Raw genomic sequence first — 27,849 nt, forward strand, 5'->3', positions numbered from 1 at the left:
TGCTCACCCCACTTGACCAGCCTCTCCACTACAGTGTTGTATTGAATTGTACTGGATTTGGCAAACATTGTGCTGGTGGTTCTGCAGCCCCAACACAGTGGCTGCATAGGATTGGGCTTCCTGCTATTCAACAAGACCTAGCTCTCTTTTTGTAGTTTGGCCAGCATTGTCATCATGCAGTCTGACCGCAAATCAGTGTCTGCAATGCGAAGGACGAAAGTGCTCATGAAAGAGAGAATGGCATGTTTAGCTGAAGAACTTTGCTTGTTATTTAAAGTTTCAAAATCAGCTTGCCTCTTTGGCAATGGAAATAGCTGGCAGTTCTCTCTTGGGCACCCAGATCCCTTCTTTGGATTGTCTCATGGCTAAACGCAGTTAGACGTAAACAGATGAATAAGAAAAAGAATTAAGGGAGAAATGAACACATCTCAGATTTATAAATTCGGCAAAGAATTACAGATAGTTGAAATCCATGGTACTTTTTCAAAGTACGTCAGGAGACCAAGGCTGCATTTTCCCAGGTCCCACTTGTTCTCTCCGAGTATGTCTACAGTGTGCATTTCAGTATTTTTAAATATCATAGCATCCAAGTGAGAAACCCTGGAAAATCATTTTAGAAGTTCAAAGGACAACACACTGCTGGAAATACCTGCAGGTTATCTTCCTTTCAGGCTTTTACATTTGATTTCTACATAAATATTCACCAGTATTATAGCTCTAAGAATGTAAAGCCAGATATTTGTATTGACTATTTGCGCATCTTCATAAAAAATAGCATTGATCAGCAAAGGGTAATAGAGAGATCTACTGGATCAGTGAGATTAAAACATTAAACCCATTTTCTCAGATAGCCAGAGATGCACATTGAATTACCAGGTGGCAACTATTTCTTTTTGAGTATTAAAGTATCAGTTGACAGCTGTCACTGCAGAACTATCGTCCATTAGGAGCACTCAACACCAGCGTCTTCATTATGATTGCAATTGTTTTCACCCCAGTTACGTTTGCTACAATTTTGAATGCTCTGTTCGCTTCCTGTACACTCCACATCATCCAACCAGATCGTTCCAGTGCCTGGGATCAGAAGTAAAGAGGCAGAGATGAAATGAGTTTCCGTAGAACAAACAAAGGAACATAAAATAACGGACTACAAAAGTGTGTCTCAAGCAAATATTGTATATGCTTGTCAGATCACTTGACCAGGCAACTAATGGAAAACAGCACTTGAAAGTACATGCACAAAAAAGAATAGGAGAGGGAAGAATGCTACACTTACGTTAGTAATCTATGTAATCGGATTATTCAGGATAATCTCTAAAGGGATTTCCTGAGTGCAGAGAATCAAAGAAGACTAGGCCATGGTTGGACTCCATTTTGTGGAGTGGTCTCCATTTTGAGAAAAAGTGCTGAAAGCTGCAGGTGGTAGGAGGTCAGGGAAGGTGCAAGGGCACTATAAACAAAGAAGGTTCCATCAAGTTGAAGGTTCCATTTAAGCTTCGTTTACAGTGTAACAAAGAAGGTTCCATCCAGCTGAAGGTGCAAGGACATGAATGCAAGAAAGGTGCAAGGAAGGTGCAAGGCCCTAGAATGCCCACCCCTCTGCCCTGACTTACCTCTCTGCTGCTTGGAGCTCGGCCCTTGCTCCAGGCAGCATGTGGCAGGCCTCCAGCTGGCGCTTGCTCAGAGCAGACTGGTGCTGAGTCTCAAAGCCTTATAGCATGTTTTTGACACTCAGCACCAGTGGTGGGCCAGCGCTGTGTCTTTAGGATCAGGCCCTAAATTAGTCAGGAAATGAATTGGCAAGTTACCCGCAGGTGCAGTAAAGGCATTTATTGCACGTTGAAATCCCAGCATTCGACAAACCACCGTTCCATCATTTGTGTCCCAGGAATCATCACATATGGTACCCCACTGTCCACTGTAGAGAATCTCCACACGGCCACGATTAAATCCACCAGCAAGTCTTATATTTTCATGGAATCCCACTGATTTTAAATTATTTAAAAAAAGAAAACATTTAGGCACATATAAAGATAAAAAGAAGACATCTAGATTTTGACCAGGGTAACTGGTATATGAATAACTGTGAGTTTGTCCCTTGTTCCTTTTCGTTACAAAAAAAGCTGCTTGCCATTGAAGTCCATTAGTGTTGCTAGCAAATTTCTTCTTTGAAATTTGCAAACGCAGTAGTAGTACTGTATGCTATCAGCTGTCTGTGGTTAGGATTGGGCTGTTAATATAGCACTATATGGGATAGGTGTGACCAGACAGTGCTGAAGAAATAAGCAAATCTCACTGAACCTTTTTCTCCTTTTATTCCAGGAGACTGTGAACTCCTTTCTGTCCACAGGAGCCTAGCACTTCTGAGATGATTGAGCTGTCCATGCTTCTTATATACTTCATTGTCTGAATCCTCCAAAAGCCATAGCCCAAGCCTGTCCACCTGTTGGGATTGGCATGTGCTAGCCGACTGGGCATCCAAGCCTACATGACTAGGTCAGAGGATAGGTAGGCATGCCCAGGTGTTTGTAACTCATCCAATGGAACAATGATCTGTGATCTCATTGAACCTAGCTTAGTTAAGGTCGAGCCCAAGATTGCTTGCGCATGTTCAGATTTGATTCTTGCAGAGTAAATCTGTTCATGACCAGCTCCATCCACCTCCCTGAGGATACAATGGGTATCATGGCATCTGGAAAGTGATGGTCCTAAGTAAGGATCAGTGAGCTAAATTGCATCAGATAATTATTTTGCTTTAAGCTTGCCTGTAATCATCTTTCCGACTACTTGCTAAGTGCCAACACCTAAGCCATTTTCCAAACCTGCTATTCTTTCCTCCTTTGTATAAAACAACCCCCACATTTGATATTAATCTTTTGGGGCGCAATCCTGAGGTGCCCATGGGCCTGCACAAGTCCCTTGCACCGGCCCAGGAGGGTTGTAAAGGTGCCATAAAGCACGTTTGTGCCTCCTCAGGAGGAAGCTGGACCGGCGCTCAGAAGTGTGCCGGCCTGCGGAGGCTGACACAAGCCTTGGCACTGGCTTTCTCGGCATGCCTTCTTTCGGCCTGACTGGGCTGACACAAGGCTCTGGGGTGGGTAGGGAGGAGGCGGGGCAGAGGCAGGGAGGAGGCAGGAAGGAGGCTTTCCTGGGCAGGGGGAGGGCGGGCGGTGGGCAGCCCTGGAGGTGAGCGGGTGGGGAGTGGGAGGAGGGACTGGGATTCTAACCCTCGTTCCTGGGGAGTTTGGAGCGGCAGGAAGCTGCTCTACTCTCCTTGGACTTGTGCCACCTTAGGAGGTGGCGCACGTCCGAGGAGACCCATTGGGGCAAAGGCGCCTTACCAGGAGGTAAGGGTAAAAGTTTCCCCTTGCCTCTGGCTGAGCTGCTTGAGCCCCTGTCCTGCACTGGAAACAGCGCAAGTCTCTTGGCTTGCCTGTTCCAGCGCAGGATAGGATTGCACCCTATATGTCTTCAGCTATCTTCTGCTTTTTGAACTCACCCTATGCCTTGTCTCAGACCTCCTGGATCACTCATTATGTGCTGTTGAATGGGTTACAGACATAACTGGGAGGCGAAGCTTTTGAGGATTGGCTCTCTCTACCTGGCTTTGTCCTCATGTTAGGAGCCAGGTTTCCTGACATGTCCTGGCATGAGGCATTTCTGGAGGAAAGGAGGGAGGCATTGGCACCACAACTTCCTTCTAATCACCAGATGGAGTTCAGACATGTTTCCCTTGGTAATAGCTCTAATTCCAAATCATGGCAGGTTGAGATTTGCTTTGTTTTTGGAGGGAGGTGTGGTTTGGCACTCAAAAGGGCTGGTATTAGAGGCAAATAGCTTTTGTTTCTTTTCTTATGTTTCAGAATTGGTGTGGATAGTGAGACTAGACAGGGACATAAGACAACACTCTGTATGGGCTTAAGATTTGATAAAACTGTGGTAGAGGTGCCCATTCCTAGAAGCAGAATGGGTAGTCCAATCCTAACTAACTTACATTATTTACTTGTTAAGGTTAAGGCTGCTGACTGCCCCGTCCCACCCTCTCCTGCCTCTCCACTGACCGTGTGGAGCTTACTCTGGTGTGCACTGGTCTTCCATAGAGGCCAGAAGGCCAGCATAGGCTTTCCCATCAGTGCCTTGAACTCTTCTGTCACAACGTGTTTTCTGGCATGTTTGTCACAGCCAATGTCAGTGGAGTGCATGCTCCACTAGGACTGAGGCACAATAGGATTGTGCCCACAGTGTAGTTTCATTTGAATGAAATTATTTATTCCTATCATGTTATTAATGACGTCCATAAGGATCATGTACCATACAACAAGCAGCTCCCCCAACATGTAAAAAACAGGGTTGCCAGATTGTGAGATTCTGATTTCACCAGAAACAGCTTGCAATCATTTAGTGTGGGGCCCTTGAAAATGCCGGGGCCGTAGCTACTAGATTTTTTGCTACTAGATTAATCCGGCACTGGATTAATCTTCATGTGGGAGAATCTTCATGTTAATTCTTCATGTGGGAGACTGCTTGTTTGAAAGGGCAATCGTGTCAAGGTTTCCCTTCACACAGAGAGTTAACCTGTTAGACAGAAAGGAAGAAGTGATAGGCAAGAGAGGAATGTTTAACTCTTCTCTTTCCTGTCACTCCTCCCAGTCTCTGCAGAAACCTTGATCTCTAGTATGACCTGACAGTCTTGTTTTGGGTGAATGAAATAATTCAAAAATGCTCAGATAAGCTTTGATTTTATTGTTTCATTTAGTAACTTGAGCAAGGACCTCTTACCTCTCATTCCCCTTTCTCCCTTCGCCCCTTGAATTCCACGAGGGCCTAAAATAATTTAAAAAAGAGAATGTTTTAAATGGGTGTCAAAACCAAAGACTATGGAAATATCCAGTGTTTGCTTGATGTTCTAGACTCCAGCAAACGTATCAAGATAGAATTTTGAATATGCAGATTGACATTCAAAATTCCACCAAATCCAATAGGAATGCATGTTGTACAGTGCTTTTGACGTCCCAAACATTATACAAATTAGAGAACATATAAAAGTATTTCAAATTGTGCATAGTCTCAAAGGTCTGATGAAAGAGGGTGCATCATTCAGAAACAAAACTGGATGCATGCAGTGAGTGTTAGAATAATGGAGAGCAAAGTGGGTATACCCACTGAGCAATGGAGTTCAGGAGATGGAGGATAGAAGATCCTATGAGAAGATATACTGGAAGAAGGCATGAGAATAGGGCAACTCTGTGGGTGTTCTCATCATGGTATTGTCGCACAATAGGCTAGATGCTGTCCCTTTCTGGACTGCAACTCTAAAAATCTATCTAGGCTAGAATGTACAATTGCATAGCCTTGTGCATTTTCCTGCATGAACACCTCACATATGACACAAAATGTTTCTTACAAAAATGCATTCTGTTTGTTTTCATGCACTGCCTGAACTTCCAGAATAGTGGTTTCCAAAAACAAAATCAAATTCTACTACCAAGGTAGTGTATAGTTTGGTGCATATATCCACAGTCCAAAGGAGGTTAGTGCCTTCATTAGCACCAGCCAAAAAGTAACATGATATCAAATAGCAAGCTATATACCTTGTTGCCTTTTGCTCTGTCTGAATTGTGGATTGTCCTTGATGAACCAGCATGGCCTCCTACAATTCTATGATTAGAGCAACCGGTGACTTACCAATTGTAAAGAGCAGCATAACAGAATGTCTGGAAGCAAGAATGGCTAACTTCTCAGATGGGCATTGCTGGATTCCTCAGGCCATAATCTATAGGCCTGCAGTGCATTGTGCCACACATATTGATCTCAGCACCAATCTAACAGTAAGAGCTTTACAGTTACGGAGAGTGTGCAGTCAGGTATAGATGAGGCATTCATGTCACAGCTCTCTTTGCAGTTGTATATTAGAAAACGTGAAGTTAACTTCACCTGAAGCAGACTTCTGGTTTACCTGGCTCAATACTGTGTCTACACTGCCAAAATCTTCCCCTAAATGCTTAAATCTAAAGAACTCTTTAGCAACCTTTACAGCAGACCCTTCATCAATAATCAATCAAACATATAGGGCAGGCCAACAGATCACCCAGCAGTGGCATCCATAAAGGGTGTCTTTTACATTGCAATTTCCTACAACATAATTTTGAGAATATAATCAGAGTTCTATCATACAGATGAGTCCTCTTCAACTGAGGGGGGGGAAAAGTAATCTGGATTTTTGCCATGGCAACATGGCATGTGCCCCATGTGCCCAGCCAATTGTTGATGCAAAGGACTTCCATTGTTTTTCACTGGAGAGCACAAATTGGTTTTCTTTGGCTGATGGCATCTCACTTTTCTTTGAATGAGATGTAAGTTGCTCATATTATCTGCTTGGATGTCTCTGTCTTTACCTGGGTCTCCTTTGCTGCCTTTTTGCCCTTGATCTCCTTTCTGTCCTTGTGGCCCTGAAAGAAGCCAACGGAAGTATATGTCACAAACTCCTTGGAAAACAGTACAGTATTTGAGCAGACTGAGAAACATGGACATTTATGTACCTGGGATAATACTTGCTTCTCCTTTTGCCCCTTGTGTACCCTTTGAACCAGGAAATCCTGGTAGACCATTATTTCCAGACACACCTGGAAAGTGAGTCAAAGAACAGCAATAACAGAACAATTAAAGATAAAGAAGAAATCAAAGCAAATCACTTAAGGGCTTGTCCATCTCTTGTGAACGAGGGAAGGCATACCAGCCTCATCCTTTAACCCTGCAGGCAGCAGATGGTACCAGAAGAACATGAAAATCGCTCTGCAGGCTTGCATGGGTAGCCCTTGATATTGGTTCACCACAAAAGGAAATACACAGAGCGAGACTGTGTTCCATTTTATCTTCAGCAGTTTCACACTTGTGTTCTGCTGATTTGTCTCCATTAATGCATGCATAAATGAACACAGGCTCAGGCTGCAAATCTATAAAGCGGCATGTCAGTTGTTAGAATGGATGAGACCACAGAGAGTCTGAAGTCCTTTTTGCAACGAAGCTGGTTCATTGACCAGCTTAGGGAGGAAGACCTTGTGCTAAACTGAATGTTGAAGCATCTGTTAATCAGCCATTGATAGCTGATCAGCTTTTCGGTTTTTTTGCAGGTGCAAGAACAATCAGCAGGCCAATCCCCAAATACTTGCTCACCATTCAACTGAAAAAAAAGAAAAGGCAGAAAAGATTCATGCTGGGTAAACTGTACACCATTTTTTGGAAAAGACTAGGATTTAACAATCCCAACGAGGGATTTCTCTGGTTTCAATGGGGGGGACTTCAATGAGGTATGTTTCTCTGTGATGCATACAGAGTTAACCTTGCTGGTAAAATCTCTACAGACGTTAGATAAACTATGTGCCAGATTATAAGCAGTGACATTCCTGCTGATCTCCCCTTAACAACAGCAAAGCTTGAAACAAAGAAATGGGAAGGTGAAGCATTTGTTTATCACAGTGTACCTTTCTCTCCTTGTGCTCCAGGCATTCCTGATGGACCCTGGAAACCTGAAACCCAATGTAAATATTTTGTTAGTACATCCTGATGGCAGCTAGTTGCACTAGTCATCAGTGTCTTGTGGCTAGTTAGAAATGCTAACAGTATTAAGAAGCATTAGGAATTGCATAGGAAATAATAGAGAGAGAAGAGAATTATTGTTCAACATAAGAGAATTATTGAATTATTGAGAATTCAATAAATTCAAAGAGAATAAATTCAAAGAGAATTATTGTTCAACATAATTGAGGCTGCAATCCTATTTGCATTTATCTGAGAGTAATTCCCACTGAATTCAGTGAGACTTACTTCCAAGTAGACATGCCTAGGCTTGTGCTCTGAGTTCAGGCTGTAAAATGTGGCTATCACTGGGTGTCTCACAAGGCTGGTGTCTGGAGTCAGTGCAGTTGGGCAGCTACTGAGGAAGAACCCACTGCGGATCCCTAGGGTCACCCCTGTGCCCATAGATTTTGAATGGCGGTGGCCAAGCGGCTTTACCAGGGTCCACACAAGTAGGAGGGGGTCCAAGGCGTCCAAACTGTTGAGGGCCCCCTGAAACCTGGAGACAGCCCTGTTAAGTCATGTGAAAGGAGGGTAAAGTCACCTTTAGGGTCGGAATTAGAGAGAACAGCAATCAAAGATTAGGGGTGTAGAAAAACATACATGGTAATGATGGTTAGAGGATGTAATAGAAGTAAGTAAGTAAAGTCAAGAGAGTTTTGGAAAAAGAGGAACAAAAGAGGCAATGCCTTTTGATCTTTCAATGAAATAGAAAAATAGGACAGCAGGCAGCTTTTCACACAGTTCTCACACAGCAGCAAGTAGTATTAATGATTAAAGAGAGATTGTGAAAAGAATGTGTGGAAGGAAGCAATATTAATGGCCAGTGGCTAATGCAGTCATAGTATCTTCTTGAGGATGAAGACAGGTATACGTTTGGATCTGAGGTGGAAGTCATAGGAACATGCATTCACAGCATGGCAAGGCAGATATTTTTAAGGAAGAGAATGTGTCTTCAGGATGCTTTTGCTTCTGCACTTAGGGCATAATCCTGCCTTTCACTTGAGTCGGCGCAAGTCGGCTTGGGCGGGGGGAGGGCAGGTGGTAGGCGACCCTGGGGGCAGGCGGGTGGGGCGCAGGAGGCAGGGCAGGGATCCAGCACTTATGTTGGATCCCAACCCCCATTTTCGGGGAGTTCGGAGCGACTTCAAGCCGCTGCTCTCCTCAGACTTGTGCCAACTCAGAACGTGGTGCAAGTCAGAGGAGACCCAAAGGGGCAAAGGCGTTTTGCCTCTGGCTGAGCCGCTTTGGGCTGCTATCCTGTGCTGGATACAGCACAAGCCTCTTGGCTTGCCTGTTTCAGCACAGGGTAGGATTGTGCCCTTAGACTGTCAGTATGTGGGCTGCCAGGTATTTTTTCTTCTTCTTCTGTGTATAGGGTTTTCCTTCCATGATGGGCTCCTATGGCTTCCATGCCTAGCTGGTGCAAGGAGTGAGGGATCATCTGCCTGGAGTTTCAAACAGAAGTGCAGGGCACAAGGTTTTGTTTTGGCACTTCATCTTGTTCACTCACCTCTGGGGCCTTGGTCTCCCTTCTCACCCTTCTCTCCTGTAGCACCCATTAGTCCTCTTGGCCCCATGTCTCCTTTTGTGCCAACCTCTCCTTGGATTCCTTGAGTGCCTATGAAAGAAGATTGAATTTATTTTAGATGTTTAGATGTCAGCCAGATGTTTCTTCATACTGATCTTTCGTACAGTGCCTGATTCATTTTCAGAAACTTAACAATAAGTACTATTACTGTTATTATTATATATTTGTCACTGTCAGTGCCAAGTGGCTGGTTGCCCTGGGCAAAGCCCTACACTGGGCACCTCATGGTATTCCTTGCCTACTCGCAGATATTGGTTGCTGTCACTGTACTAATGTTGCAGGGATTGGCCTGGCCAGGTGGGCACTCAATGGATGAATTATGTGTGTATGATTATGTGCCTATGATGTGTCTATGTGTCTATGATTAGTCTATGATTAGTGTCCAACCAGGCCAACCCAACAACACATTCACATTAAGGTGTAAATTAAGCATTTAGAGACCCATCAATGGAAGCAATCATGTTACTAGCTGAGAATAATTACATGGCCAATTGAGGGCACATCTGTATATCTTCATTCTAGGCTCAAAGTGCAGTTTACTGACAGTGGTATTAAGGGCAGCAATTGTAAAGAAGGTCTTTTTTCCTTAAATTTACTGTCATTTATAAAAGTACAGGGCCGGCCTATTTATATATGGATTTGACTCAACATGAATGGCCACTGCAAATGAGAAGGAATGTGCTGATCCCTGGAGAAGGGGAAAAATGCATCCCTTTAAAATCAGTTTAAAAAACTGAATAGTCCTTTAACAACAGCCTCCTTAATGAGAGAGAGAGGGCAGCTGGCTGACAATCCATCAATCCTTCTCTCTCCAGGCGACCCCTCCCTTCCCCCGAGCACCTGAAAGAAAGGTGATCACTTTGCATTGGTGAAGGGACGGGCTGAGTGAAGCGCCTTTGTAAGCGCTTGGAGGAGGACTGATTGAGGGATTGTCTTCTTAATGATTCTTATCTTACATCACAAAGGTCAGCAAGGCTGTTTTTAAATCACCGGAGCACAGAAACTTTGTTTTTTTGAATTGATTTGCTATAGTGTGTTTTTGCCATCCAAGTGAGTGCTTGGAAGGGAACCCACGCAAATAATGAGGCTCAACCTGTAGTGCATAGTGGATTTTTCCGCTGCAATTAAGGGCGCAATCCTAACCCCTTATGTCAGTGCTTTCTAGCGCTTTCTAGCACTGACATAAGGGCAATGCAGCTCTGCGGTAAGGGAACAAACATTCCTTTACTTTGAGGAGGCCTCTGTGAGTGACACCCAACTGCAGAATGCAGTACATGTCCCATTGGCACCACGATGCCAGTGCTGGAAAGCACTCACATTAGGATTAGGATTGCACCCTAAGAGGAAGAGTCCAGCTAGATTAGGTTTGGACCTCTATTTTGGTATCCACTTCTGATACTTTTTGTCAATCTTTAAACTCCTTATGATATAGAATGGGGAGAGTTATGAAAGGGGGCATTATGGAGGGAGGAATTATGAAATATTTCAAAATCATTTTCTTTTTATTACATTTAATGAATTAATAAGTTTTTGACACAACTGAGACCAAATTATGCAGGGGATGGACAGAGTGGATAGAGAGACACTCTTTTCCCTCTCACACAACACCAGAACCAGGGGACATCCACTAAAACTGAGTGTTGGGAGAGTTAGGACTGACAAAAAAAAAATATTTCTTTACCCAGCGTGTAGTTGGTCTGTGGAACTCCTTGCCACAGCTTGTGGTGATGGCATCTGGTCTAGATGCCTTTAAAAGTGGAATTGGACAAGTTTCTGGAGGAAAACTCCATTACGGGTTACAAGCCATAATGGGTATGTGCAACCTCCTGATTTTATACATATATTTTTTTAATATTTTATTTATTTATTACAGATACAGGTAAGGAAAATGGGTTATACTTAGGGCTGGTACTACACAGGTTACACATGAGGGTATTGGCCCTAGATTACAACATGCATCATTCAAAAAAAAAAAAAAAAGCAATCAAAACGACTGAAAAAAATACAAGAATCATCATACAATACAAAGGCTATCATATTTATCAGTATAAAAATTTAGATTTATCGAAACACTCAATATTGTTTAACTAAAATTATCTATCCAGTCATAAAAAGGCTTCCAATATTTTCTTACTCTATCTAAATCTCTCTCTTTCATTCTTTCTGTTAAAACTTCCAGTTCTGCTGTTTCATAAATTTTGTCTATTAAATTTTCTCTAGTTGGCACGTCTGTAGATTTCCATTTTTGCGCAAACAATATTCTTGCCACTGTAGCAATATGTACAATAAAGTATTTCTTACATTGGTCTAATTTCTGATATCACATTTAGGAGGAATATTTCTGGTTTGAAAGGTAATACACAATTCAATATTTCTTGCAACAATTTATGTATCATTTTCCAGTATTTCTTTGCTTTTTCACATTTCCACCACATATGATGAAAGTTTCCTTCAATCTCTTTACATTTCCAACACTTATTTGATGCCCCAGAATACATTTTTGCTAATTTCTCTGGAGTTAGATACCATCTATAAAACATTTTATATAAATTCTCTTTAAAGGACACTGCTTTAGTTATCTTAATATGTATATTCCAAATTTGCTTCCAGTCATCCATCGATATATTATATCCAAAATTTTTGGAACCTCCTGATTTTATAAATGGGCTATGTCAGAATGCCAGATGCAAGGGAGGGCACCAGAATGCAGGTCTCTTGTTGTCTTGTGTGCTTCCTGAGGCATTTGGTGGGCCACTGTGAGATACAGGAAGCTGGGCTAGATGGGCCTATGGACTGATCCAGCGGGGTTATTCTTATCTTCATACACAGCATGCTAATAAATAGGACCCCAATCCCACAAATTCTAACAATGTGGCGTTACAGTCAAATAACTATTAACAGTCTAATAATCTATCTCCTCACCACTCAAAAATTAGAGATTGGGTTACCACAAGCTTCTGTTTGTAAGGCTCCTGGAAAGAGTGCCTTATGTAGCCTCTCTGCATAGTGTATGTGTAATTCTTTGTTACTCAGTAACAGCAGAAGATCCTAGGCAGAAATCCAGGAAACCATAGACCAGCCATTTTCAACCACTGTGCTGTGGCACAGTGGTGTGCCACGAGTGATCCACAGGTGTGCCACAGGAATTTGGTGAAAGGTCATTTATTAATAGGGCCAATGGGAGATGTGAGCCCCCACTGGCAGCATGGTGTGCCTTGTCAATTGTCAAAAACCTGGTGGTGTGCCTTGACCATTTTTAGTGACTTGTCAGTGTGCCGTGAGATGAAAAAGGTTGAAAATCACTGCCATAGACTGCCTGATGCTACATGGTGAACCACCTGAGATTAGAAGATGGAAGATTCCCTGGATGACTGTGTCCTTTCAGGCTCCAGAGTGAATCCACCCACTCTATTGCAATCTATTGGCTTTCCCTGACCAGGTTGGGGCTATGAAGGTTTTCAGGGCATGCCAAGTCTTTGCAAGGATAATGCTAAGTTTTGACTGCTGCAGGGCTGCTGACATGGCTTTTATGACCATACCATTGCTCATTAAAAATAGTTCAGACATACACTCTGTTATTTCAAATACTGACTGACTCCGCTGAACAAACTGCACAGTCATTTCTCCTAGCCTGTCACTCCCTTTCTTTTTCAGTTCTCATTTCTGCATGTGAGAAGTTTACAGAAGCCTTTCTCACACAGTAATGGCCAACCTTTCCAGACTTGAGATTCAGCTCTCATCCCAACATAAGACCCACTTTTATTTTCTGCTGCCTTTCTCTTTTACTTGTCTTGGGTGGCAAGAGAAAAAGAGGGCAGGGCTTCTCTCCCTTTAACAGATATCTGGACAAGGCATTTTAGCAGGTGCAGCAGGAAGAATGAGAAAAGCAGGGCCTGCTGAAATTCTTTCTTCCTTTAGCCAGGAAAGATAAAAAGACTTTACATGTACTTGGCTTCTTCTATCACCTTTACAGCAATGGGGGTGAAGACGGATGTATCCAACTCATAAGAAAGGTAGCATCTAAGGTGCTGGCACACATTGCAACCTATCCCCTTCCCAGGCCTGATCTGCCAACACAGGGTAATGCAGACTTGCTCCAGCAATTGAGCTTGCACAGGTCTGAATTGCCTCATTGCTACTGCTGGGGCTTATCCCGGAGCAGGGGGACAAATGTCCCCTTACCCTGAGGAGACCTCCAGCAGCCAATAATCCCATGCAGGATGCAGAGCTGCACAGGAATTTGCCTTTCCAAATTGGACTACCCGCCTTTCCAATTTGGCTCTTTTAGCTGGTGTAAACAGTTAAGAACATAAGAACAGCCCCACTGGATCAGGCCATAGGCCGATCTAGTCCAGCTTCCTGTATCTCACAGCGGCCCACCAAATGCCCCAGGGAGCACACCTGATAACAAGAGACCTGCATCCTGGTGCCCTCCCTTGCATCTGACATAGCCCATTTCTAAAATGAGGAGGTTGCACATACACATCATGGCTTGTAACCCGTAATGGAGTTTTCCTCCAGAAACTTGTCCAATCCCCTTTTAAAGGCGTCCAGGCCAGATGCCGTCACCACATCCTGCAGCAAGGAGTTCCACAGACTAACCACATGCTGAGTAAAGAAATATTTTCTTTTGTCTGTCCTAACTCTCCCAACACTCAATTTTAGTGGATGTCCCCTGGTTCTGGTGTTATGTGAGAGCATAAAGAGCATCTCTCTATCCACTTTATCCTTCCCGTGCGTAATTCTGTATGTCTCAATCATTTCCCCCCTCAGGCGTCTCTTTTTCAGGTTGAAGAGGCCCAAACACCGTAACCTTTCCTCATAAGGAAGGTGCCCCAGCCCAGTAATCATCTTAGTTGCTCTCTTTTGCACCTTTTCCATTTCCACCATGTCCTTTTTGAGATGTAGTGATCAGAACTGGACACAATACTCCAGGTGTGGCTTTACCATAGATTTGTACAATGGCATTATAATGTTAGCTGTTTTGTTCTCAATACCTTTTCTAATGATCCCAAGCATAGAATTGGCCTTCTTAACTGCCGCCGCACATTGGGTCAACACTTTCATCTACTTGTCCACCACCACCCCAAGATCTCTCTCCTGATCTGACATGTTAAAACTCTGACATGAGGAAAATTATACTGGGATTGTGATCATCCATTCTAAATCTTCCAGCAACAACCTTGGCTCTTTTACATTGATGGTGCCCTGTGTTTTTCTTTCTCATTTCAGCATAGTCATTCCTGATCAGCTTTGTGAATAACAATTTCATAGTAGTTTCACATTGCGCAGGTCTTCTGTTTGACTTAGGCACAACTCCAGCTTCCAGGGATACAAACCACTCTGAAACAGACTTCGCTATATCTCTAACTAGCCAAACATGCATTTGCTTGTCTTTATAAATTACATGGCACTTGTTTATACAAGATAAATCCTACTATAAGCACCGTTGTTATAAATCAGAGACAGAAAGATAATTAAATACTCATTACCTGCATTGCATACACATATTCCCTGAATGGAATGTTAAACTGCACAATGCCACATCCATTTCCGCCCTCAGTGTCTGCGTGACACAGCATATAAAGATGACAGAATACTATATGAAGAACTGATTTATTGATTATTGGCCCCCATGCCTAATGCTGTTTTCTAGCACTAGAATTCTGAAACGATTTCATTTGGTCCGGATACAGCAGAATAACTGTCCCACAATATATTTGCAATATTCCTCTGTAGTTACTGTGTCCCAAATGGCAGACTGTATACTGCATGGTACCTTACTACTTAAGTATGTGCATTCATATTATTGTTCACTAGAGATGAACAATCCATTCTCCACTCAGAAATTTAGCTTGATTACTGGAGACCTTGGGAGGGCGAAGGACCCTGAAGAATGATGATGCCAGCTATTCACACTCACAAAACATTAATAAGGCATCTCTCAAGTGCAAAAATAGGGACAAAATATGGAAGTAAGTTATCAAGGCAGGAACTAGAAGATAGGGTCTGTCTCTCATAAGATAGTTGCAGCATATGAAGCCAGATATTATGGTCTGCCAAGTATTATGATAATATTCCTGCTTTTTGTAACATAAGCCAGATAGCAAAAGCATGAGGTCTATAATGGGCAACCATACTTGGCTGCTGCTGATATCTGACTTTGTGTGCATTTGGAATAAAGCGTATTTGGAGTGGTGTGAATTTGAGTGTGCTACAAATTGTTTGGGCTTGCTGTAGATATCTCCTCCTTATTCACTAACCTGCTTGGCTGGTGATTGTATGCGGGAGGACAGATGTGTTTGTCTAAGGAGAGGAAAACAATATTGTGAGAATAAATCATTAGTTTGCCTCAATGAAGCAGACCAACATCCTCTACCCTTAGTGAAGGGATAGCAATTCTGTCACATCTTCGCATAGCCTGGGTGGAATCTGAACAACTAGATTTTCCACTCTAATTCGATTAACAATCTAACTGGAACGGGGTTAGCATAAGAATTAATTACGAATAATTATAGACTGTATACAGCCTCACCTTGAGCTCCCTTATTTCCAGTTTGTCCTTTTATTCCTGGTTCACCTTTTGGCCCAGCAGGCCCAAGATTCCCTTGAAGTCCCTTTTCACCCTGAATTCCAGGAGCACCTGGATAAGAAGAAAAAATCTGATGTTTTATTTTTAAAAACAGGGTCATTTAAAAAAGTGTTTTACTTCACAGTCACAGTACTGTCCTTGTTTATGTTATAGTAGTAGCTGGACTGACTTCTTTTGGAATTAGTCTAATACAGGGGTGTCCAAAGTTTTTGGCAGGAGGGCCACATCATCTCTCTGACACCATGGAAAAAAAAGAATTAATTTACATTTAAAATAAATTTACTTAAGTTTACATAAATGAATATATTAAAGATGAACTTATATGAATGAATAAGGTCTTGCAATAGCTCAAGGCCTATAAAAAGCTTTGCACAAAGCAAGGCTGGCCTTTCCTTTGCTGCCGCTACTGCATCACAGACGTGAAACAGCAAGCAGTGGAGGGAGCCCTCATCCCACAGCTCACAGGACAGGTCAAACAGTTGCCCTCACACTGAAAGCAGTTGTGTTGGGCCAGTGCAGGCTCCAGCAAGTCTCTGGAGGGCCAGAGGCTCATTGGAGACTGGGGGCTCCCTGAGGGCCGCGTTGGGAGTCCTCAAGGGCCTAAAGTGGCCCCAAGGCTGGAGTTTGGGCAACCCTGGCCTAATAGAAGTGGTTCCAGAACTGAGATCTTAAAGTGTCTTTGGTCATGCATTTTACAGATTGTTTGCAACTATCACAGGATGACCTGTTGCCAGAAGCTGACTTTACTGTTGATTCCTCCATGACACAAAAATGCTCCACACTGAGAAAATGGGCTTGCCCTCGATGAGCTCATTATCTTTCTCTTCTTTTCCTATTGAAAGCACAGTTCCTCCCTTCTTGCAAATTTCTCCCTCTTCCTTCCTTTTTTGTTAGTAAGAGAAGATGAAAAACAATGTGGTGCAACTCAGTCTTCTCCTAAGAACCATTTCACAATCCAGTGCCCAAAGTGGCTTGCTTCATTCTGCTAGCGTTGCCCTGTGGCACTTGCTGTCTTGTTCTGGAGGGTCCCCTGTCCGCTAAGCATCCATTTTGTGGAACTGCCAGAAGTTCTGTGAACATTATGCTCTTTCTCATGTGCTTTCATCCATCCACAGAACAACAACTTACGATAAATCTCAATACGAACAGACTATCATCTGGTTGTTTGAACCCACAGTTTACTTGGATTTTCACACACGCATTAAAGTGGCCCTCCTTCGTCTGATCATATGAAACTTGCATTACATGTTACTAAGTTTTATAGCTGTGCCCCTTTTATTCCCAATGTATTCAAACAGTACCTATCAAATGTTGAGGACAAAGCATAGCTACATACATTAAACCAACAATCCTGCATGAGTCATCTGAATCCCTGCTCACAAAAGGACTAGCACCTGGCTGGTTATAAATGGGCCTTGCTGGTTTTAGCTCTGCTTGGAAACAGCAGTTTCAAATTGCATATAGCTAGAGAAATGTACAATTGAAAATTCTAACTATGCCTATTGGCCATGGAAGCTAAATGAGGCAGTAGAGATACCAGGGCTGGTCCTAGACCTCCTGGCACCTGAGGTGGCTGTACCAGTGCTGTTGATCTACCAAAGCAAATGAAATGTGTATTACCTGGCTCTCCTGCATTTCCTTTTTCTCCCTTTGGTCCTGCTGATCCTGAAAGCAAAATACAGGTAAATTATTAATAACATAGGCCTAAAAACATCCCCTTCTTTTTAGTTGCCAAGAAAGTTTGAATGAATTTAGGATATTTTTGAGATGCTGAATCCAAAAATGGATATGGTGTACCCCCAAAACTCAAGCCAATTGGGCAAAGCCAATGCCATTTTTGGATTCAGCACCCCAAATATACCCAAGAATAGGTCTAACTTTTAAGACAACAAAATATGGGTAGACCTGTGTAATATTTATTTCTCTTTTTTATCAATATACAACCTGCTTTTCAATATAAAACCATACTCTGGACAGCTCAAAGAATAAAAACTAAAATAACAAATGAAAAATGAATGATAAAAGAATAAATAAGCCACAAGATTTAAAAAAAACAAAACTAAAGCAAGAATTAAAAACAAATGCTATCATTAAAAAATCTTGAATATTTAATTAAAAAATTTAACATTAATTGGTAATTGATTGATGACAGAAAGATAGTAGGTGCTAGGTGAACTTCCTGGGGGAGACATTGCAATAGGTGGGCATCCTATAGCAAGAGTTTAACTAGTAAAGATCAGTGGCCAAGAAAGTTTCCAGTATCCATTCTACAACTCTTCTTTCATTACCTGTTTCACCCTTCTCTCCCCGGGCACCAGGAGATCCTGGTATACCTGGAATACCTACAATAAAAATACAGAAATGAAAGCTACAATCTGATTTATGCTTTGCTGGCAGTAAACATCATTAACATAATGAGATCATGAATAGTAGCCATGGGGTATCCATGGAGATTAGCCATGGATAGGATTGCTCTTGGGATCCTGCCAAATATCCATGTTGGACCTCAGTAACCATGGGGGATCCATTCCTGGACCCTAAATCTGTGGATAATTAAATCGGGGGGGGGGGGGGAAACAGGACACGACACATCAGAGGACATTTGGATATGACCAACAAATTGGACATACGTCTCAGAAACCTCCAGGAGGTTTCTCCTCCTCTCCATACCTCAGAACACCTCCAGTTCTGAGGTGGCCTCTCCATACCTCAGAACACCTCCAGTTCTGTCTGGAGGTTCTCTGTGGGCCCTCCAGACATGGGATCAGCACCCATGTTGGGTCAAATCAGCAGATACGGAGAGCCCACTGTAGTTAGTGTTAAAAGTGTTTCATATGCAGCTCATTCATCTTTTTTCTTTTCTTTTCTTTTTGAAATTGTGGGCAAACAATTAGATCTGGCCTAGGCAAGGTAAATATATACCTGTAAAGTTGGCCATTTTCCATTGCAATTGTTGGTTGCTCAGCTTGATTAAATGGATTTCTTCCTTTAAACTACTGATGAAGTTTTCATTTCTCTGTGACTTTGTTTCCAAAAAGGCCTGCCTCTGCACAGTGTCATTGTAAAAATGGCCCAACATTTTCTCTTGTGAAGGTGCACTGTTGACTTGTCTGGTGCTATTTATATCGCTGGGGATCTTAACATAGACTGTGAAAACAGAAGAGAAGAAATGATGAAATAAATGGAACATGGAATTGCCAGCCACCCCTTCCTTCCAGCCAGCCAGCCAGCCAGCTAGCTACCCAATCTAATCTAATCTAATCTAATCTAATTTAATCTAATTGAAAAGATTTATATCCCATCTTTCCCATGATGAAGCAAATGCCTGAGGTGGCTTACAGGTTCCACACTAAAATGTACTATGTGTAAAAACAATAAAAAAATCATTAGTAAGAACGATAAAACCATTAAGGGACAACTATTTGGATCAAAACATTATATAGCCACAGTCATCAACACATAATAGAAACTTCTTGAGCCTTTGCTAAAAAACCATGAGGGAGGGGATAGTTTTTAATTCTCCCAGTAGGGAAGTCAATACTTGTGGCGCCCCCACAGAGAAGGCCTGTCCTCGTGAGTGGTCTAAGAACAGTCATCCAAATGGACTAGATTTCCAAGCTCATTTTCTAGTCTCCATAAAACTTGGTGGTAATCTAAATGAAAAACATGCCTGGGTGTTATCATTCAGATTTTATCAGGTTTCCTTAATATTGCAACAAATGCAACTACAGCTTCAGTGCATAACCCTCAGGCATTGACCTTGTCCCAGAGGTGGCTGAACTGGAGCCACTGCCTGGTAATGCTGCCCCTCAACCAAGAAATACACAGACACTCAGAGCAGCATTTATTGTACTTTCTGTTTCATTTAAAGGGACAGAAACAAAGGAGCTAAGTCAGTGGCTGCTTCCCGACCCCCTCAGCTTGCTCCTTCCTGACATGGGCGCTTTCTGTTTATTATTATTATTATTATTATTATTATTATTATTATTATTATTATTATTAATAATAACAGTATTTATATACCGCTTTTCAACTAAAAGTTCACAAAGCGGTTTAAAGGGTCCATGGAAGAAAAGAGCAAGGTGAGTGGAGTGGCTCACTGCTGCCCGCATGGCTTTTTTTTCCTGTGGGCAGCGGCGACCTGCCTCCCTGCTACCTCACCTTGTTTATTCCTTGCACGGTCTCTTTAAATTAAGCAACCACAAGAAGGGAGCAAGGTGAGGGGATGGGAACGTAGATTGATATGATTCCATCTGTGGCAGGCTGGAGAGAGGCAGTACAAATTTGGGGAATCCTCTGTCAGATCCTAACCCCTGCCTCGAACCTGACAAATGGGGCTTCTCAAACTTGCACTAGTGATTTAGCTGGCACAGATCTGAGTAGCACTGTTGAGCAGGCTGGGGCTCAACACAGGATAGGGGAACAAATGTTCCCTTACCCCAATGAGACCTCCAGCCTGCTCAATTACAGCACTGCATCTTTCTGGCCCTGATGCACCAGTGTTGGACAGGATTGGGTTGCCACAGGGAAGCAGGGCCTCTGAGAGGAATTTTATCAGGGGGTACAAAGTTTCTTTAGGGCCTCTTCCCAAAGAGGTAGGGGGTGAAACAGAGTGGGGGGTGGCAATGGAAGTTGGCAGAATGGGGGCAAAACAGGCAGGGGGAAAGTGGCAACAGCTGGAATAGTCTTTGGAAACCAGGTCTATCAGTCTTCCCAACGCAGAGCTCAGGGCTACCTGCCTGCCCAGCGCTGGCAGCTAGATGCAGTAATAAGGAAAACCACACTCCTAAGTCTCTCTAAAAACTTTCAAATATAGAAAATCATTGCAGGAAATCAGTATCATTGTATTTAGGCTCACCCAAGAATGGAAAGTATCCTGTGTACTTAACACTGACTTCTGCAGCAACTGCAGTCCCGCAGCTGTATCGCTGAGCTTCTCTACACTCCTTCATGGTAAGTGGATCCACAAGCCAAGGAGCTACTGTAGCAGGTCGGTTTTCTCCCAGATGTGACACTGTTAAGGAATGTATGTATTCCTGGACCTGGTGTGTATGACTTGTGGCAGTAATCACTGCCATGTGCACACAGTAATGCCCCCAGCATCCCATGTGGGCAGCGAGTCTGGGTGAAATTGGAAAATGTAAGATTCCAGGAAATTTCTGGGCCCCTCCTGTGACTCCTGGGCCCCTCCTGGGCCTAGGTACAAATTAAAGATCAATAAGTCACTGGGACCTGATGGCATCCACCCAAGAGTTATTAAGGAATTGAAGAATGAAGTTGCAGATCTCTTGACTAAGGTATGCAACTTGTCCCTCAAAATGGCCATGGTGCCAGAAGATTGGAGGATAGCAAATGTCACGCCTATTTTTAAAAAGGGAAAGAGGGGGGACCCGGGAAACTATAGGCCGGTCAGCCTAACATCCATACCGGGTAAGATGGTGGAATGCCTCATCAAAGATCGGATCTCAAAACACATAGATGAACAGGCCTTGCTGAGGGAGAGTAAGGCTTCTGTACGGGTAAGTCTTGCCTCACGAACCTTATAGAATTCTTTGAAAAGGTCAACAGGCATGTGGATTTGGGAGAACCCGTGGACATTATATATCTGGACTTTCAGAAGGCGTTTGACATGGTCCCTCACCAAAGGCTACTGAAAAAACTCCACAGTCAGGGAATTAGAGGATAGGTCCTCTCGTGGATTGAGAACTGGTTGGAGGCCAGGAAGCAGAGAGTGGGTGTCAATGGGCAATTTTCACAATGGAGGGAAGTGAAAAGCGGTGTGCCCCAAGGATCTGTCCTGGGACCGGTGCTTTTCAATCTCTTCATAAATGACCTGGAGACAGGGTTGAGCAGTGAAGTGGCTAAGTTTGCAGATGACACCAAACTTTTCTGAGTGGTGAAGACCAGAAGTGATTGTGAGGAGCTCCAGAAGGATCTCTCCAGACTGGCAGAATGGGCAGCAAAATGGCAGATGCGCTTCAATGTCAGTAAGTGTAAAGTCATGCACATTGGGGCAAAAAATCAAAACTTTAGATATAGGCTGATGGGTTCTGAGCTGTCTGTGACAGATCAGGAGAGAGATCTTGGGGTGGTGGTGGACAGGTCGATGAAAGTGTCGACCCAATGTGCGGCGGCAGTGAAGAAGGCCAATTCTATGCTTGGGATCATTAGGAAGGGTATTGAGAACAAAACGGCTAGTATTATAATGCCATTGTACAAATCTATGGTAAGGCCACACCTGGAATATTGTGTCCAGTTCTGGTCGCCGCATCTCAAAAAAGACATAGTGGATATGGAAAAGGTGCAAAAGAGAGCGACTAAGTTGATTATGGGGCTGGGGCACCTTCCTTATGAGGAAAGGCTACGGCGTTTGGGCCTCTTCAGCCTAGAAAAGAGACGCCTGAGGGGGGACATGATTGAGACATACAAAATTATGCAGGGGATGGACAGAGTGGATAGAGAGATGCTCTTTACACTCTCACATAATACCAGAACCAGGGGACATCCACTAAAACTGAGTGTTGGGCGGGTTAGGACAGACAAAAGAAAATATTTCTTTACTCAGCGTGTGGTCGGTCTGTGGAACTCCTTGCCACAAGATGTGGTGCTGGCGTCTAGCCTAGACGCCTTTAAAAGGGGATTGGACAAGTTTCTGGAGGAAAAATCCATTATGGGGTACAAGCCATGATGTGTATGCACAACCTCCTGATTTTAGAAATGGGTTATGTCAGAATGCCAGATGCAAGGGAGGGCACCAGGATGAGGTCTCTTGTTATCTGGTGTGCTCCCTGGGGCATTTGGTGGGCCGCTGTGAGATACAGGAAGCTGGACTAGATGGGCCTATGGCCTGATCCAGTGGGGCTGTTCTTATGTTCTTATGTACTTATGTACCCCGTTACCTCCCTCTCCTAGGCCCTGCAGGGAAGGGCTATAGCACAGTGGTTTCATGCTTTAAATGAGGAAGGCCTCAAGTTCCCTTCCAGGAAGGGAACAATTGACTTGGAGACCTGCTAACAATTGGTATAGACAATACTGAGTTTGAAGGACCAACTCAGCATAAGTCAGCATAAGCATAAGTTTGAAGGACCAACTCAGCATTATATAGTCAGTTCTTGTTAGCCCCTAGGGTTAGGTTCTTGGAAACCCTATTCTCAGATAATGAACTGTTGATCCTATGAGATTAATGAGGTTAGGTACAAGGGGTACCCTGGTGGAGGGAAGCTGTACCTTCCCTGCCATCAGAAGAATCTATCAGAGACCCTTAGGAAGCCAGCAGAGTGCAGCAGGAAGCCAGCAGGAAGTGCCAAAATATATCTGAACGCTGCAGAGACCTTCTGGAGGCTGCAGGGACCTTCAGAATGGTGCCTGCAACCAGCTTCCACTGGCCATTTTAAAGGGGTCCACACTGGTCACAAGCACAGTTTTGAAGGTCCCTGCAGCCTCCAGAAGGTCTCTGCATAGTGGATAATGAGAACGAAGGTGCAGATAATGAGAGGTAGATAACAATTCTTCCCCTTGCAGATATTTGCAAAATTTGCAGATAGTAAATTTGCATATAAAGAGAAGTGACTGGAGTATTGACTGCTCCTATTTAGCAATACTTACTGAATGGCAAAATGATACTGCATTCTAAAAATAAGTCATTAACATCCTGAAGGATAACAAATGTTTTAAAGGTCTGTCCTTAAGGAGAAAGACATGTCTGGCATGTTTCTAGTTGTGAGAGCATCTGGGAAACAGTGTGTGAGGCAAAAGGTCTGAGGGTTGTTCATTTGTATCCTGGGAATTTGTGTTCCTTGAATGCAGCATTCTTTGCTTTTATTTTTTATTTGTTGTAAAGGCCCTCAAATGTACTTTATTGGAGCCGTAATGCAAAGAGGTTTCTCTTGGATGCTTGTGTTTATAGGGTAAGACTGGCAAGAAGCTTCTTTCCAAAATTCAAGGATTCACTCATGATCTGAAATGCAGCAAGCAGTTAAGACTCTGTTTCTGATTTATCTGCTGAAAACCGCCAGGAGAAAACTGTCTAAGGGCGCAGTCCTATCCTGTGCTGGAACAGGCAAGCCAAGAGGCTTGTGCTGTTCCCAGCACAGGATGGGGGCCAGAATTGGCTCAGCCATAGGCAAGGGGAAACTGTTCCCCTTACCCCGGGTAAGGCACCCTGGCCCCAATGGGTTTCCTCGGACTTGCACCACCTCCTGAGGTGGCACAAGTCTGAGGAAAGTGGAGCAGCTTCAAGTTGCTTCAAACTCCCCAGGAATGGGGTTTGGGATCTGGCATAACTGCTGGATCCCAGCCCTGCCTCCTGCCCCTGGGGCCACCCACTGCCTGCCCTTCCCCCACCCAGGAACGCCTCCTCCCTGCCTCTTCCCCGCCTCCTCCCCACCCACCCCAGAGCCTTGCGTCAGCCCATCTGGGTCGACACAAGGCTCTCTCGCTCCATCGGCGCGGAGGCTTCTGACAGCCTCTGCAGGGGACAGTCCCTGCAGAGGCGCGCCGGCCTTGCAACTCTCAAGGAGCTGCAAATGTGCCTTGCAGCACGTTTGCAACCCTCCTGGGCCAGCGCAAGGGACTTGCACTGGCCCATGTGCAGCTCAGGATTGCACTGTAAGTCCTTTAGCACAAGTTCCTTCCTCCCACATCTAATAAGGCATCCTGGCAGCAGGATTTGCCTGTTTTTCCCCTTAGCCAGATTTACAGATTGCATATTTGCAGTGTCATTGGTGTACAAACTTTGCTTTTATTCAGGACAGTAAACAGCATTTGAGATCTATTACCTTGATAGGCCAACAATCCCAGGACTCCAGTGAGCACGACCAGGTACATTATCAACGCAGTCCAAGTACAGCATTTGGAAATCTTTTTCTTGCTTCTTGGTTCTAAGGTTTGAGGGAGGAATAAAACAAGCAACATAATTCTGTCAAGTGGGGTTGCAGTTTGAATCACCAAGGTGTAGTGTGATATGTTACCAATTCAGGCTGCAATCCTGTGTGCAATTACTTAAGAGTAAAGTCCCTTGAGGTTAATGACTTGCTTGTCTGAGTAAAGATTCTGACTACTGAGCTGCCTGAGGTAACAGAAAGCTCTTTGGCAAGCGGACTGTGATCTTAGTGAATGAAGAGACTGCTTTATTTCCAGGCAGAATGAGACCTCTTGTTCTCTGTTAGCTTTGTCAAAAGTGCAAAACGGTTGCGTAGGCTGATGCCAGAGCAACCCCAGATATTTTGGCTCCTGGGCCAGTTGTGAAAGGCTGGCCTGCTTGTACCCTGCTTCCACATCAGGCTGATTGGTAGTGGTCAGGCTTCCTGATCAGGCTTGGTGGTGATGATGTGTTGTAACCAGTCAGCAGGTGGCAAATGGAATAACCTCTTTGTCCTGTTCACATACTGGATTTCAAAAAAAAAAGAAGAAGTAGAAGAGGAGGAGAGGCAAGTACTGCCCTCTAGAGTTAGGCTAGAACAGAGGCAACAGGTGGTTATTCTATAGCAGGGGTGTCCAAACATTTTGGCAGGAGGGCCACATCATCTCTCCGACACTGTGTTGGTGCCCGGGGAAAAAAGAATTAATTTACATTTAAAATTTGAATAAATTTACATAAATGAATATAATAGAGATGGGACTTACATGAATGAATGAAGGTCTTGCAGTAGCTCAAGGCCTCTAAAAGGCCTTGCACAAAGCAAGGCTGGCCTTTTCTTTGCGGCTGCTGCTGCATCACAGACATGAAACAGCAAGTAGTGGAGGGAGCCCTCATCCCACAGCTTGTGTGAGAGGTCAAACTGTTGCCCTCACGCTGAGAGCGGTTGCATTGGGCCAGCATGGGCTCCAGCAAGTCTCCAGAGGGCCAGAGGCTCATTGGAGACTAGGGGCTCCCTGAGGGCTGGATTGGGAGTCCCCGAGGGCCGCAGGTGGCCCCTGGGCCAGGGTTTGGGCACCCCTGTTCTAGAGCAGAAATTCCCAAATTTCCTGAGGGAGTTGAAAACCTCATAATAGTGGCAGGGGTGGAGTGGGAGCAAAAGGGGGGGGCTGTCCTGACGGCGCTGCAGCTATACAGTGCTGTGGGGACCTAGCAACATTTTAACATGCCTGGGGAGCTGTTGAAGCCTCCGTGAGCTGCTGAACCCTCCATTTGTGCAAACCGGAAGTGAGCAATTAGCAATTGGAGGCTCGAAGAGGGGCTTTGAGCCTCCAGTACCCTCATGGAGGCTTCAGCAGCACCCAGGTACATTAAAATGTCATTGGGTCCCCGCAGCTCCATGGAGCCATCGGTCACCCATACCTGGGCTACTCCCCCTTAAGGGGGAATGGCCCAGTTCTGGTTCCCCTGGTGAGTTGCGACCCACCAATTAGGGAACCCCTATTCTAGAGCTACTGGTGGCTAAAGTCACTCCTGAAACTTCTGCCTACCTCCCAGACTTGGTCTGTTGAAATTTCTTCTTGTGCTATTCTTGGCTCCTAACCTTGTATAGTTAGCAGCCAAAATGCATAACTGAGTTGGGGTGTGTAAAAAAAACACAAACAAATGTGAATTATTGTACAAGCTATGATTTGCAACTTACTCCACTGCCATTTTGTTCTGGGAGTTCACTGAAAAAAAAAAAGCTCAAAAAATGCTAAACTCTGAGCACTCCTGGGCTATAGCATAATCTCATGCTCCTCTTCTTTTTTGGGGGGGGGGGGGAAGAGGAGTTGAAAGGAAGGCTGGATACCTCAAGATGTGCTCTCTCTCCCCCATTAGCCACCCTGATTGCTTCAACTTGCTGCATAGAAAGGCAGGCCTAAGGAAATCTTGTGCATGTTGGAAGCAACATGCTGAAGGTTTTTCTCAAACAAGTGTGCAGAAATTGCAGCCATGGTTGTAGTACATGGTTGCTGAGATTTCCTGTTTTAGGAGTAGTTCACACCATCACTTTTCTACAAGATGAGCCCGGCAAATGCACACGTTGTGCACCTTGGTGTGCTAAATTTATGGCCCAATCCTAAGTAATTTTCTAGCACTGATATGCAGCCCAATCCTGAGCTGCCGGTTGTGCCAGGACTGCTGTGGCACTGAAACAGTTGTGCGCAACAGGGCAGCTGCCAGCAGCTCCTTGGGGAAAAAGGACTTTTGTGCCTTTCCCTCCAGCTAAGGGAAGTAGCCCCACAATGAGGCTATTCAATTCTGTGACAGCCCTTGGGCTGGCACAGAATAAAGAGCCTCTGTACATCTGGAATGCATAGTACATTCTGAATGCAACAAAAATTAGTTCCTCATTAAACCCCAGTGTTGCATCTGCCCATAGCTGTGAATGCTTAAGTATGAAAAACGCACCCTTTATGTCAGGTGACAATGAAGTAAGGTAGAATGGTGCAACATTTCTCAGTGAAATACACAGAAGTAACATGTGAAAAAGGTCTGGGCTCATGCTTCTGTGCATATTGCTGAAAAAAGCAGACATTTAACGTGTTATTTAAATAAATTCTCAAATGGTGCAAAAAACACACACATACTACATGAAAAATTCAAGCACTCCCTTGGAATCCATGGTGCAGCTCAATCTTCTGCATGTTTGCTTGAGAGTCAGCTCCATTATGTTCAATGGGCCTAACTCTCCAATAAGTATACTTAGGCTCACAGCCTTCATCATGAAATGTCATGATATCCTGCTACATTCCTCATGTAATAATTTAAATAAGACAATTAGCACAGCGTGTGTGCTTAGAAGTATGTTTTGCTGTATTTCATGGAACTTCCTCCCAGAAGTAGGTAGCTGTGTGTGTGTGTGTGTTGTGTGTGTGTGTGTGTGTGTGTGTGTGTGTGTGTAAAGTTGTGTTGTCCAATGAAACTAATTAAACCTTTCAAAACAAAAGCAAAATATTCATCAACTAATAATATAGCACTAGATTTCTTTTTCTTTTCTTTTCTTTTGCTTTTCTAAGTTCATATCATTGTCAAACAATGAAAATACTTTACCGTTTATTTCAAATGTTGCCATTCCGGGTGATGCAAATGTCATCCTATCTGAAAAAGGTAGTCTACTGGTGTCTGTGAAGAGTCCACTGTCATTGTTAGCCCCTTGTTTCTCCATGATCAAGTTTTCACTGTTGCACT

At 43.8% G+C, this 27,849-nt stretch overlaps 1 protein-coding gene across 1 annotated transcript; it reads right to left on the reverse strand.

The window, feature by feature from the left end:
- Positions 1-506: 506 nt before the first annotated feature.
- Positions 507-27,849, reverse strand: MARCO (macrophage receptor with collagenous structure). The gene is made up of 13 exons (XM_066609509.1): positions 27,712-27,849; positions 24,536-24,637; positions 18,681-18,905; positions 18,047-18,100; positions 17,379-17,423; positions 15,702-15,809; positions 9,089-9,196; positions 7,482-7,526; positions 6,540-6,623; positions 6,396-6,449; positions 4,780-4,824; positions 1,809-1,985; positions 507-1,074 (listed from the first exon to the last, which is right to left on the reverse strand). The coding sequence occupies exons 1-13, from the start codon at positions 27,824-27,826 to the stop codon at positions 944-946; spliced, it is 1,293 nt and encodes a 430-aa protein (XP_066465606.1). The 5' UTR covers positions 27,827-27,849; the 3' UTR covers positions 507-943.

Source organism: Tiliqua scincoides, chromosome 1 (assembly GCF_035046505.1).
Source record: "Tiliqua scincoides isolate rTilSci1 chromosome 1, rTilSci1.hap2, whole genome shotgun sequence".
NCBI classification, from domain to species: domain Eukaryota; kingdom Metazoa; phylum Chordata; class Lepidosauria; order Squamata; family Scincidae; genus Tiliqua; species Tiliqua scincoides.

What these genes read in the sequence shown, in the direction of transcription:
- MARCO (XM_066609509.1), bottom strand. Translation starts at nt 27,826, where the DNA reads ATGGAGAAACAAGGGGCTAACAATGACAGTGGACTCTTCACAGACACC. An exon ending in TGGAAATAAGGGAGCTCAAG is followed by an intron (nt 9,197 to 15,701) that starts GTGAGGCTGTAT and finishes CTTCTTTCATAG; the next exon opens with GCACTCAAGGAATCCAAGGA. An exon ending in GGGAGAAAGGGGAATGAGAG is followed by an intron (nt 1,986 to 4,779) that starts GTAAGAGGTCCT and finishes ATTTAAAATCAG; the next exon opens with TGGGATTCCATGAAAATATA.